At 32.9% G+C, this 12253-nt stretch overlaps 2 protein-coding genes across 2 annotated transcripts; both read right to left on the bottom strand.

The window, feature by feature from the left end:
• Positions 1 to 694: 694 nt before the first annotated feature.
• On the bottom strand, positions 695 to 4279 carry LOC100798864 (monocopper oxidase-like protein SKU5). The gene is made up of 9 exons (XM_041013574.1): positions 4124 to 4279; positions 3912 to 4034; positions 3485 to 3760; positions 3226 to 3346; positions 2775 to 3135; positions 2190 to 2558; positions 1630 to 1886; positions 1204 to 1486; positions 695 to 1121 (listed from the first exon to the last, which is right to left on the bottom strand). Exons 1-9 carry the CDS (start codon positions 4277 to 4279, stop codon positions 1064 to 1066), a joined length of 2004 nt encoding a protein of 667 aa, XP_040869508.1. The 3' UTR covers positions 695 to 1063.
• Positions 4280 to 6492: 2213 nt separating this feature from the next.
• Positions 6493 to 10364, bottom strand: LOC100798339 (monocopper oxidase-like protein SKU5). The gene is made up of 9 exons (XM_006606857.4): positions 10052 to 10364; positions 9851 to 9960; positions 9157 to 9427; positions 8858 to 8978; positions 8408 to 8768; positions 7827 to 8195; positions 7311 to 7567; positions 7131 to 7224; positions 6493 to 6841 (listed from the first exon to the last, which is right to left on the bottom strand). Exons 1-9 carry the CDS (start codon positions 10205 to 10207, stop codon positions 6784 to 6786), a joined length of 1797 nt encoding a protein of 598 aa, XP_006606920.2. The 5' UTR covers positions 10208 to 10364; the 3' UTR covers positions 6493 to 6783.
• Between the last annotated feature and the right edge of the window lie 1889 nt (positions 10365 to 12253).

The following is a 12253-nucleotide window of genomic DNA, read 5'->3' as shown; positions in this document are numbered from 1 at the left end:
CAAATCCTAAGTTCCTAACTATATAGACACTCCATTTTTTCTGTGTTAAGAATGCATGTCTTACTCAGCATACTGTTTTAATAACTATATTAGTATATTTTTCATCGCTAAGAATCTCTTTCAAGTTACAGGTGTCTTGGTCTTTTTCTTTTTTCAGTTGGGTATATATAACTTACACAGCATCATAAATACCATTTCATTTTCAAAATATGGTACAACTACAGCAAATTATATTATTTAATTTACTGGTCTTTTGTAAATAAGTTATTGAAACAGGGTTACTTATACAATATGTAAATTTAGAATTGGCTAAAACTGCATAACCGCTATTCGTTGGGACGATCTGGCTAAATCTGATGTCCAACATGGTGGTGTTAAAATACAAGTGGTCCTAAACAAAAAAAAAATAATCACGAATTATTGTACTCGTGCATACAATTTATATATCAACATCTCAACCACCTATTGCTAGTCACAAATATTTTTTTATTATATATTTTCAGCCTTGTGTAGTCTTGAAATAGTTGCAATTGGCGATAGCATAGAGTAATTTCGTTTTCATTAAGGTATTGGTGAAATATAGTTGCAGTTGTATTAATGTGAGAGTATAGAGGAAGGGTAGTTGCATTAGAAATAACTTAAAACCACGTTTCTACCTATATGATTGTACGTTGTAGTGAGTTGATAAGTCAGTTTAGTGAGAGCGAACATTAAAAGAATCTATCAAAAGAAAATGGAAACATCAAGACTTAATTATAGAATGGAGATAATTACATGGGAACTAAAAGATACAAGATGAAGCATAAAGATGTGAAAAATGTTTGTTAGTAATATTCCAATCAAGACGCCCTTGCATACTGTTGAACCTAAAACATGCATCACTTTCAATCGTTCTGCAGATTAAGAAACATCCACCAAGTGTGGCCAAAGATTAACACTGCAATTCTTGATGTACCAAGTACTAAACTTAAAAAAGAAGAGAAAAAAAAACACTGTAGAAATTCTATCCTTATGCTGGTATGCATATCTTCCATCTCCTTAGCAAAGGGGTGCGCCTTCTCAATTAATGGAGACCAATATAGAGGAAACACAAGGCAGTGGTGATCACAGCAATCAGAGACCTATTGTTGTTATTACAAAGAACACATATTAGCCTATAAGCATTTCACATAAATGGTGTCACAATACAAAATACGTTAATACCTTGTTCTATGTGGATTATATGCCTTGGATGATGGAGCATTTGGTGCTGGGGACACTGAGGGAGAATTTGGATTATATGCCTCGGGCGATGGAGCATTTGGTGCTGGGGACACTGAGGGAGAATTTGGATTATATGCCTTGGGCGATGGAGCATTTGGTTCTGGGGACACTGAAGGAGCATTTTGCTTGCATGCTTTGGATGATGGAGAATTTGGTGCTGGGGACACTGAAGGAGCATTTGGATTATGTTCGTTTAATGGTGGAGGTGAAGGTTGAAAAAAGCCTGTGAACATTCACAAGCATCAATAGTCAATACCATAGCCTTAGCTTTCTACTTCATCATCATTCAAGAATGAAAGTTTGTAATAAAGGAGATAAAAAGGACAAACAAGTAGAAGAAACTCTGAAGTTTTAACATGAACTGACCACATAGAAGGAGATTCTGTGGAGGTGGCTTCTCCTTGGCAGGGTTGGGATCAGCATCATAAACCCTCACATAGAGCTCTTCACCTAAATACCAGCTTTGCAAGTTCTGTGATCGCAGGTTCCACATTCCAGGGTTGTCAGGGTACACATACACTGCACTCCACCCTCCAGGGTACACTTGCACAGTGGAGCGAGCAACAGGATCATTAAGGTTATAACTTGACCGTGATTCTGGATTCCATTCTCCTTCCCCAATCCTAAACACAAACATTAGTCACAAACATTTATTTAGCAACTAGAAAATTTCATATACAACAAAATATGCTGATGTTGGGCTGACTAAGAATTCAAGTTCATAATAATGTGTCAATATATCTATAACTTTGACTTGTCCTTTGGAATTATCTAAATGTTGTCATGCCATGCCATGCATGTGTTTCCTTACATGTATAAGTTTTATATGATCAGGTTGTATAGTGACACGACATGTTAAGAAAAACAATTTACTTAACCACTTGCCTTAAAATAGACTTAATGAAGTATTTGTTTGTTACACTCACCCGACAACAAAGAAGCTGTATCCATCCAAATGCCAAGTATCAATGATGTCTAAATTGTTTTTGAGCACTATCTCCGTCCACCCTTTATGTAATGCACTGGCTACGAAAACTCCACGCACAGCATTAACATTTGAACTGTTCTTAGAATAAGCATCAAGTTCATATACTCCAGTTCCGTTAGAAAAGTAATCAGCTAGCTTCAGTGGTGTATTTGGGGTCAAGTAAGACACATTGTTGACAGTGTAGCGATATAAACCATCAACCACTGCTGTTGATGCCTGGAAAATGAAAGTCTCAGATATTGCCACATTTTTTACATTGAACGTTCCCTGAGGATTAGGCCTTGCAGCTCCAGTAGTGAGGTTCCACCTACAATATAAATAATCCCACAATGTGAATGTTTGCATATGTTCTAACTATAACCTCAAAGTCAGATTAAGTTTTCATAACTGCTCAAAACAGTTAAGAGGCATTAATGCTATTGCTAACATTATAGTATGTTGACATTAAGTAAAGAAAGAAAAAGAGGAAATTGGAAAAACTCTTCTTAAGCATACAGAGCACCATTTTGTGGCATGCAATTACCTAATGGATTTTGCTTGGTTGATGGAGAATTGCAGATCAAATGGATCTGGACCACTTGGCAGAGAACCAGTAGCCGGTGTGGTAGAGTTATCATAATGAAGCACAGCGACACCGACAAGAGTGTTATTATTTGTGGCATTACTCATTTTGGGAGAGGCCACTATGTAGTAATCAGCAGCACTTTGGTTTGCTGTGACAAGAACTGAGTAGGATTGGCCTACATGAACATCAAGAGACTCCAACTCTATTTGATTGACATAAGAACCTTCAGTTTCAGCCAAAACCATTTGATGGTTTTGAATCCTGAAATTGAAGCTCCAGGCTGTCCCTACGTTTGATATCCTGAGCAAATATGTTTTACCTGTGACACATGACCATAAATGGATTTAAATTAACAGACAACATGATCATAAAGTGTGAGTCACTCACACATCTCTTATGAACTTCTTACCTTGTGTAACATTGAAGGTCTCATATGATAGAGATAAATTGTTCATATATGGTCCTTTTCCGTTTATTAGCATCCAATCAGGAGGAAGAACATCCGACGCATCCAACCTGGACCTAATATCCTGATTGAAATAATTTCATATATATTCATTATTCACGATTAGTAAATATAAAAATATCAGAAAGTTGAGTAGCATTCTAAGGAATTGCTAAAGCCACAATAATATCAATGGTCAAATGATAAGAAAGCAGCCAGTTACCTTGTAGCTACTGCTGTGCCAGTCACCAATTAGAAAATCAAACTCTGCCTCAGGTTTTGGAAAAGGAACACTTATCACGGGTCGATTGTTGACTCGAATTGGACCAAACCCTCCACCAGCTTTGAGGAAATTGATGGAAGGAAAGTAGAAGAATGTGCCAATCTGGTCTTTGGTTTGGAATTCATAAGTCCAATTCCTGCCTGGTTGGATGGGACAGTTTGTGCCAGACACTCCATCTTCCCATGAATCTAGCCTTTGCTGTATGCCATTCCTACATCAGAACCAAAATTCCATATGTTTAGTGCATAATCCAACTACTATAATTAAAGCAATACAAAAATAATTAAAATATACGAATTTTGGAAGTTGCCATTAGAATGCCTCTCCAAATAGTAAAACGATTATTTGTTAGACAAAGAAAGAGAGTGCATATTATATACCATGTAAACAGCAAGGGATCATCCAAATCGTTGAAAACATTGACATGAACAACATCATTTGTTGTTGCATTTATAAGGGGTCCAGGGAACATGCCATTGATTGTTATGACCTGCCAATCATATCAGCAATGAAATTAGGAAACAATGCATGACTAAAGACAGATAAAAAGATGAATAGATCAAAGGCTATGATCCCTACTGGTTGATCAGTAGACACAGGCTTTAAATTAATGTCAGTGGAAACGTGCCAATCAAGGAATATATCAGCACTTGAGGCTATTGTGACAAGGAATGGTAGCAGCACAATTGCACATGTTACAAGTTTGAGTCGATCACCAGCAGAACCTGCAGCCATTGAGACGCAACCACACCTTCTTCTTGCTTTGTATGTGACTACTAGTGCCTCTTAATCGTTAAATTTCAAGAGCCAGGCCTTCACAATTTGAATAGCTTTGAATCCTGAATATATAAAGTACAATAGATATATTTAACAACATATGGTCTTTTTTTAATATCTTATCTTTCTAATGTATCGTTTTTATCTTTATCTTTAAATTAAAATTTTAAAAGCAACTATCACCAGTAAAAATACTTTTTATCATAATATAAATTATTTATCATAAATCTAAAACATAATTTATATTCATAAATATTATTTATTATAAATTTTAATTATAGTATAATCTATATATTTAAAATTAAAAATTATTATATATTTTAATCATTTAAAATAAACATTTATCACGAACACCACATAAACTAAAATAATAAAGAAGAAAAGTCCGAAATATTTGATTAAATTCAAATAGAATAGTCGGCCAATGTGTAACATTTTGAATTTGTTGGATTAATGTTAATTTTTGTAATCTTTTATCGGAAAAAAAGTAATCTCTTTTTGATAATTTTAAAATTACTAATTTTTTAGCTTTATGTTAGAAGAGCCTATTATCTATAAAAAAAAAATGTATTGCATGAGTTCTTGGTCTAATTAATCTCCTGAAACTACTTTGCCTCCAACATGATTTACCCTCCTCCTTCCCATGCCAGTTCATGGACTTGTTTCGTAACTTCACAATATCTCCATGTTTTGTTATCAAATTGATATTCACCGTTTTTTCTTAAAATCTGTGTTTATCATATAAGTCAAGAGAAGGATAAGTTGATTTAAAATCACACGTAAACATTTTTTAAAATATGAATAATAAATCATAAAAAAATATATTTTAATATATGAATTATATTTTAAATTTGATAAATAATTTATACTGATTGATATTTTTTAAACAAATATTAAAATTCAACTTTAAAATAAAGAAGAAATTGATATATTAAAAAATATTAAAGGTTAAGAAAATTCCTAAAAACAATATTGTGGAAGAAAAATGCCTAAAAACGCTTTCTTAAAGAATAAAGAATTAATGGTTCAACGTAAAAAAAAAGTTCCTCTCTATCTTTATTAAACTTGATTGCCATCTCTCATCCTCTAATAATAGAAATTAAATTTTAACAATTATAAAAGTTGATAAATTTAAAGGTATAAACGATTAAAAAGATCAAATATAAATAAAGATAAAATGAAGATAATTGAGAGATTGATTAAATTTTGTATCTAACAAAAGTAGCATATGAAATGAAATGCACATCCAAATGTGAGAGCCTAAACGAAGGACTAAAAAACTGAAAGTTTCAATCTTCAAATTATATATTCTAATTTATAACATAGAAGTGCCTTCTTGTTTTACATTTCCCACAAACAAGTATGTTAGTTTCCACTTTCCACTCCTTAAGTAAATGAGTGTGTAAATTTACACAGACATACATGTAGAGTCATGAAACTAGTAAAGTAAGGATGAAAATGACGATTGCAGTGTGAGTTTACTCTTTCTGTCTCAGTTCTTGTCAAAGTAGTAAATTGTATAATTATTTAATTTATTATTATTATTATTATTATTATTATTATAACTTTAGAGCATTTCATAAATTTGATATTTTTCAAGCTTTCTTCTCTTTTTCATCAAAGTGCAGTTCATTCTCCTCTCTCACACATGCATCATATCTGTTTTCAATTAATATATCTCTTTGATAGAGTCAAAGTGCCTGTAATTTTAAGGTTCAATTAATCTGTTGGTCCATGAACTTTTACAGAATTTTTAATTAGGTTTCTAAACATTTTTTTTTGTTTCAATTAGGTCCTGAACTTGTCATTATTTTTTAATTTTGCGGCAAATTAACTTATTTTCAGTCTAGGTAACAGATCTAGTTGCGGGTAATTGATATTAGGATTTCGCTGTCAGTTTTATTTTCAGCCATGTGTAGTCTTGAAATAGTTGCAATCGGTAATAGCAAGATCAATTTCGATTTCATTAAGGTGTGAATGAAATATAGTTGCAGCTGTATTAATGAGAACAAGAGTATAGAGGAGGGGGGAAGGGGCAACAGTTGCATTAGCAATAGCTTAAAACCATATTTCTACCTATGATTGTAGGTTGTAGTGAGTTATTAGATCAGTTTAGTGACAGTGGACAATGTAGAATGTATCAAAGAGAAATGTTTGCAAGTACATAGTAATATGTCAACCAAGATGGCCTTGCATGTTGAACCTAAAACATGCATCATTTTCCACCGTTCTATAGATTAAGAAACATCCAACAAGTGTGGCCAAAGAATGACACTGCAAATCTTAACATGTATATATTGAAACAAGTAGCATGACTGTAGTAATAAGTAACCAATATTATGTATACATTTCATTCTTGACAGTTCAAACTTAAAAAGAAAAAAAAGAATACTGTAGAAATTTTATCCTTATGCTGGTCTGTGCATATCTCCAACTCCTTAGCAAAGGGTGGACCGTCTCAATTAATGGAGATCAATATAGAACAAACATATAGCAGTGGTGATCATAGCAATCAGAGACCTATTATAACAAAGAATACACAGAAACAACACATATTAGTCTATAACAATAACAATAACCAAGCCTTATGTCATTAGGTGAGATCAGCATATTTTTTATTTTTTTTATATCGGTAAATGTTAATTTGTTAGAATTTGTTAGAATGTTAGTTTTGTTAGCAAAGGGGATCAAACCAGCAACCTTTCCCCTCTTTCCTTCTTCCTTAATCATCCAACACACCTCCTGAGGTCAGCATATCAGTTATAAGCATTTAACATAAATGATGTAACAACACATAATGCACTAATACCTTGTTCTATGTGGATTATATGCATATGCGTTGGATGATGGAGCATTTGGTGCTGGGGACACTGAGGGAGGAGGGGTTGGTGGCTGATACTTGCCTGAGAACGTTCAATAGTGAAAGTTTGTAAAGGAGTAAAAGAGGACAACCAAGTAGAAGAAACTTGGAGGTTTTAACATGACTAACCACATAGAAGGAGATTCTGTGGAGGTGGCTTCTCCTTGGCAGGGTTGGGATCAGCATCATAAACCCTCACATAGAGCTCTTCACCTAAATACCAGCTTTGCAAGTTCTGTGATCTTAGGTTCCACATTCCAGGGTTGTCAGGGTACACATACACTGAACTCCACCCTCCAGGGTACACTTGCACAGTGGAGCGAGCAACAGGATCATAAAGGTTATAACTTGACCGGGATTCTGGATTCCAATCTCCTTCCCCCATTCTAAACAGAAACATTTGTTATTTATCAACTAGAAAATTTCATATACAACAAAATATGCTGATGTGGAGCTACCAATGAACTCTAGTTCATAATAACATGTCAATGTACACACACATATAGAGAGAGAGAGACAATTTTATATTATAATTTTGACGTGCCCTTCCAAATTATCTAATGTCATCAGGTATGGTCTTCATTCTACATGAACCTGACTTTATAGTAACACTTCTCAAATTAAGAAGATTACATAATCACTTACCCAACAACAAAGAAGCTATATCCATCCAAATGCCAAGTATCAATGATGTCTAAATTGTTTTCTAGCACTATCTCAGTCCACCCTTTATGTAATGCACTAGCTACGAAAACTCCACGCACGGCGTTAGCATTTGAAGTGTTCTTAGAAAAAGCATCAAGTTCATATACACCAGTTCCATTGGAAAAGAAATCAGCTAGTTTCAGTGGTGTATCTGGGATCAAGTAAGACACATTGTTGACAGAATAGCGAGATAATCCATCAATAGTTGCTGTTGATGCGTTTAGAATGAAAGTTTCAATTATTGTCACATTTGTTACATTGAACATTCCCTGGGGATTAGGCCTTGCAGCTCCAGTGGTGAGGTTCCACCTTCAATTCAAATAAACCCACAATGTGAATGTTTTGCATATGTTCTAAATGTGAACTCAAAGTCAGATTTAATTTTCATACTGCTCAAAACTGTTTAGAGGCATTATTAATATTGCTCACTTTATAGTATGTTGACATTGAGCAAGCAAAGAAAGAAAATTGGAAAAACTCTTCTTTGGCATACAGAGCACCATTTTGTGAAATGCAATTACCTAATGGATTTTGCTTGGTTGATGGAGAATTGCAGATCAAATGGATCTGGACCACTTGGAAGAGACCCATTAGCCGGTGTGGTAGAGTTGTCATAATGAAGCACAGCAACGCCAACAAGAGTGTTATTATTTGTGGCATTACTCAGTTTAGGAGAGGCTACTATGTAGTAATCAACAGCATTTTGGTTTGCTGTGACAAGAACTGAGTAGGATTGGCCTACATGAACATCAAGAGACTCCAGCTCTATTTGATTGACATAAGAACCTTCAGTTTCAACCAAAACCAGTTGATGATTTTGAATCCTGAAATTGAAGCTCCAGGCTGTCCCTACGTTTGATATCCTAAGCAAATATGTCTTGCCTGTGAGACATTACCATAAAGGAATTAAATTAATTGACACCATGTCTATAGAGTGTGAGTCACTAATACTTCTCTTATTGACTTTTTACCTTGTGTAACATTGAAGGTCTCATATGATTGAGAAAGATTGTTCATATATGGTCCTTTTCCGTTTATTAGCATCCAATCAGGAGAAGGAACATCTGCCGTATTCAACCTGGACCTAATGTCCTAGTTGAAATTATATCAAATATATTTCATTTTTCAGTATAGCAAATCCAAAAATATAACTACTATAAATTAAAGATAAGTAAAAGAAGTAGCATTCTAAGGAATTGATAAAAGCATAATAATATGAATGTTCAAAAGTGAGTATCAATGGTCAAATGACAAGAAAGCGGCCAGTTACCTTGTAGCTACTGATGTACCAGTCACCAATTAGAAGATCAAACTCTGCCTCAGGTTTTGGAAAAGGAACGCTAATCAAGGGTCGATTGTTGACTCGAATTGGACCAAACCCTCCACCAGCCTTAAGGAAATTGATGGAAGGAAAGTAGAAGAATGTGCCAATCTGGTCTTTGGCTTGGAAATCATAAGTCCAATTCTTGCCAGGTTGGATAGGGCAGTTTGTGCCAGACACTCCATCTTGCCATGAGTCTAGCCTTTGCTGTATGCCATTCCTACACCAGAACCAAAATTCTTTAAGTTTAGCGCTACTCCTAAAACTGAATCAATACAAAACAATCAAAATATTTTTTTTCAAAGGCAAAGGAAGTATATTATAAGTATAGAGAAAGCAGATAAGTACAAGAAATACATCTGCAATATACATCAAAAAATACCTATCTCATATCAAATGAGATGTGAGATAATGTATAGCAAAAAGCACCCTTGGCAGCTGCTATAAATTAAGGCATAGCAAAGGGTTGTTACATCAAGCGGAATAGAAAATAACAGACTTGTTCCTCCTTTTGTATAGAAACCATTAGGTGTGGCTTTCTAATGCCTCACCAAATAGTAAAACTATTGAGTATTTGTCCAAGGCCATTAATATTATTATAAGCGGGAAAGAAAGAGAGGAGTACGTATTAAATAATAAATACCATGTAAACAGCAAGGGATCATCCAAATCATTGAAAACATTGACATGAATATTATCATTTGTTGTTGCATTTATAAGGGGTCCAGGGAACATGCCATTGATTGTAATTACCTGCCAATCATATAAGCAATGAAATTAGTCAACAATGCATGACTCAAACAAATATAAAGATGAATAGATCAAAGGCATTTATAATCCCCACCGGTTGATCAGTGGACACAGGCTTTAAATTGAAGTCAGCGGAAACGTGCCAATCAAGGAATATATCAGCACTAGTGGTCATTGTAACAAAGAATGGTAGCAGCACAATTGCACATGTAACATGTTTCAGTTGAGGACCAGCAGAACCTGCAGCCATTGAGACGTGACCACAGCTTCTTGGTTTGGATTGTTACACTTGAAGAACAAGGCGTTAACAGTTTAAATAGCTTTGAATTTATCAACTGCTAAAAAGTTAGAGAGAAAAGTTCCAGAGGTTCAGTTAAATTTAAATACAACAGCCGGCCAAAGTGCAACATTATATATCAGATCAATGTTGGTTTTCGTAAATTGAATTTATTTAATGATATGAAAAGAAAGATTATGCTGGGAAAGTATAAAACAGTTTTATACTATCAATCATTTTAAAATTTTATAAAATTTGTTGAGTAATAATACATTTTTTTAAAATATAAGTAAATATTTACTATTTTCTCTATCTCTAAATATAATAGTCTTTTAATTAATTTACACCCTTTAAAAAAGTTGGTTAATATAGTTTGTGGCATTAAATAGGTTAACAATTTGTATTATATTATCAAAATTATCATTAAAATTATTGAGACTACTCAATCTCTTTATTTTCACTTAATTAATTATTGTGTGTTAATCTTCTTATTTAATTCTTATAAGAAAAATAATATATTTATATTTTTAATATATAGTATTTATTGTAAAGCAATTAAAGGTATTTAAATAAAAAATAATTAATGTAAAAGACAACTTAAAAAAATCTTATAAAAAAATAAAGTAGACACAGAAACGGAAAGAGTATAAAATAACATATCTACCAATGTCTTGTTTATCTAAGACTTGGTATGTGCAACAATTTAGTTAACATATAAATAGTTAGTATTAGAAAATTAACGTTATCAACAAAATGTTTTTAGAATAAATGTGTGTTTATTTTTCTGATAATTTCAAGTTTCAACTAATTCACCGTGAATCCAATTAACCTCTTACTTTCTTCTCCTTTTCCATCTTGGGAAGTGGAAAAACAATGTTCAATGTAGTCCAAACTGAAAAACAACATACCTAACTTGATCTCCCATCTCTCTCTATATATATATTAATTGAACCTGTGAAAAATAAAATAGTCATATCATAACCTGTTTTCAATTAATATATCTGTTTGATAGATCAGACAAAGTGCCTGTAATTTTAAGACTGGAAGTTCATTAGAATCGTGGTTCAAACATCCATCCCTGTCCAAACAAAAAGAAAAAAAAAATTGATAGAATACTAAATATTAAAATATACTATCATATCATCCCAACGTGCACGTAAAGAAGTAAAAGTAACACCCCAACGTGCAAGTAATTTAGTGCTCGTCTTGCCAGCCTACAGTTTGTTCCCTAGTTATGTCATCTTATCCAATGGCATAAGAATAATCACAAAACTAGATATAGACTTGCTTGCATTTTGCAAGCACCTTAACTGTTTTTTCTTTAAACTTAACCGTAGTTAGAAATAACAAAAATAGAAAACATATGGAGTAATTATTCTTTTTATTTAGAACATTATGGTATATGTAAATTTAATTAATTTAATGATATTTAAGATATGTATTATTTGGATTCTTAACTATGATAATATTTCTTATTATAGTATTATGTAAATAACATTGCTATCTCAATATTGAAAGCCTTCAATACCACTTTATTGTTATGATATATATGTATTTACTCTCTACAATTACTCTTGAAATAATTTTATTTCTCCTCTTATTATATATATATATATATATATATATATATATATATATATATATATATATACACGTATCAAGTAAAAACTCAAATAACATCCATGTCAAGACAATTTTTTCTCATATCCCCAAATATGAAATGGTATTTTTCAAGAGTGTGATTGAGTAAATTTTATTTGTACGCGTGTTTAAAAATATATTTGTCAAGTTACCGATCAAATTAATGCATCCACCCTTGTGCTCCCGAACTCATGCATATAAAAAAAATATTTATTAGAAGAGATGAGCTCATGCTTATGAAAAAATATTTATTAGAAGAGATACATGTCAGAAGATTAATCATCAATTTTATAGATATATGAGTGTATGTCTTGTGCAAAACAAAAATCTGGATTCAGCTGCAACTTGTTTCCAAGCCCAACTTCCTTTCCAACAATC

The sequence above is a fragment of the Glycine max genome, chromosome 20 (genome assembly GCF_000004515.6).
Source record: "Glycine max cultivar Williams 82 chromosome 20, Glycine_max_v4.0, whole genome shotgun sequence".
Lineage (NCBI taxonomy): Eukaryota > Viridiplantae > Streptophyta > Magnoliopsida > Fabales > Fabaceae > Glycine > Glycine max.
The sequence above is the reverse complement of the archived record's forward strand: the minus strand, read 5'-3'. Positions and strand labels throughout refer to the sequence as shown.

Bases quoted from the DNA above. Each gene is read 5' to 3' on its own strand.
- LOC100798864 (XM_041013574.1), bottom strand. From the start codon at position 4,279: ATGGCTGCAGGTTCTGCTGGTGATCGACTCAAACTTGTAACATGTGCA. The intron at 3,136-3,225 runs GTAAGAAGTTCA...CATGTGTCACAG, and splicing joins GACCTTCAATGTTACACAAG to GTAAAACATATTTGCTCAGG. The intron at 1,487-1,629 runs GTCAGTTCATGT...GAATGTTCACAG, and splicing joins ACAGAATCTCCTTCTATGTG to GCTTTTTTCAACCTTCACCT.
- LOC100798339 (XM_006606857.4), bottom strand. From the start codon at position 10,207: ATGGCTGCAGGTTCTGCTGGTCCTCAACTGAAACATGTTACATGTGCA. The intron at 8,979-9,156 runs GTAACTGGCCGC...AATTTCAACTAG, and splicing joins GGTACATCAGTAGCTACAAG to GACATTAGGTCCAGGTTGAA. The intron at 7,568-7,826 runs GTAAGTGATTAT...GTTTCTGTTTAG, and splicing joins TATAGCTTCTTTGTTGTTGG to AATGGGGGAAGGAGATTGGA.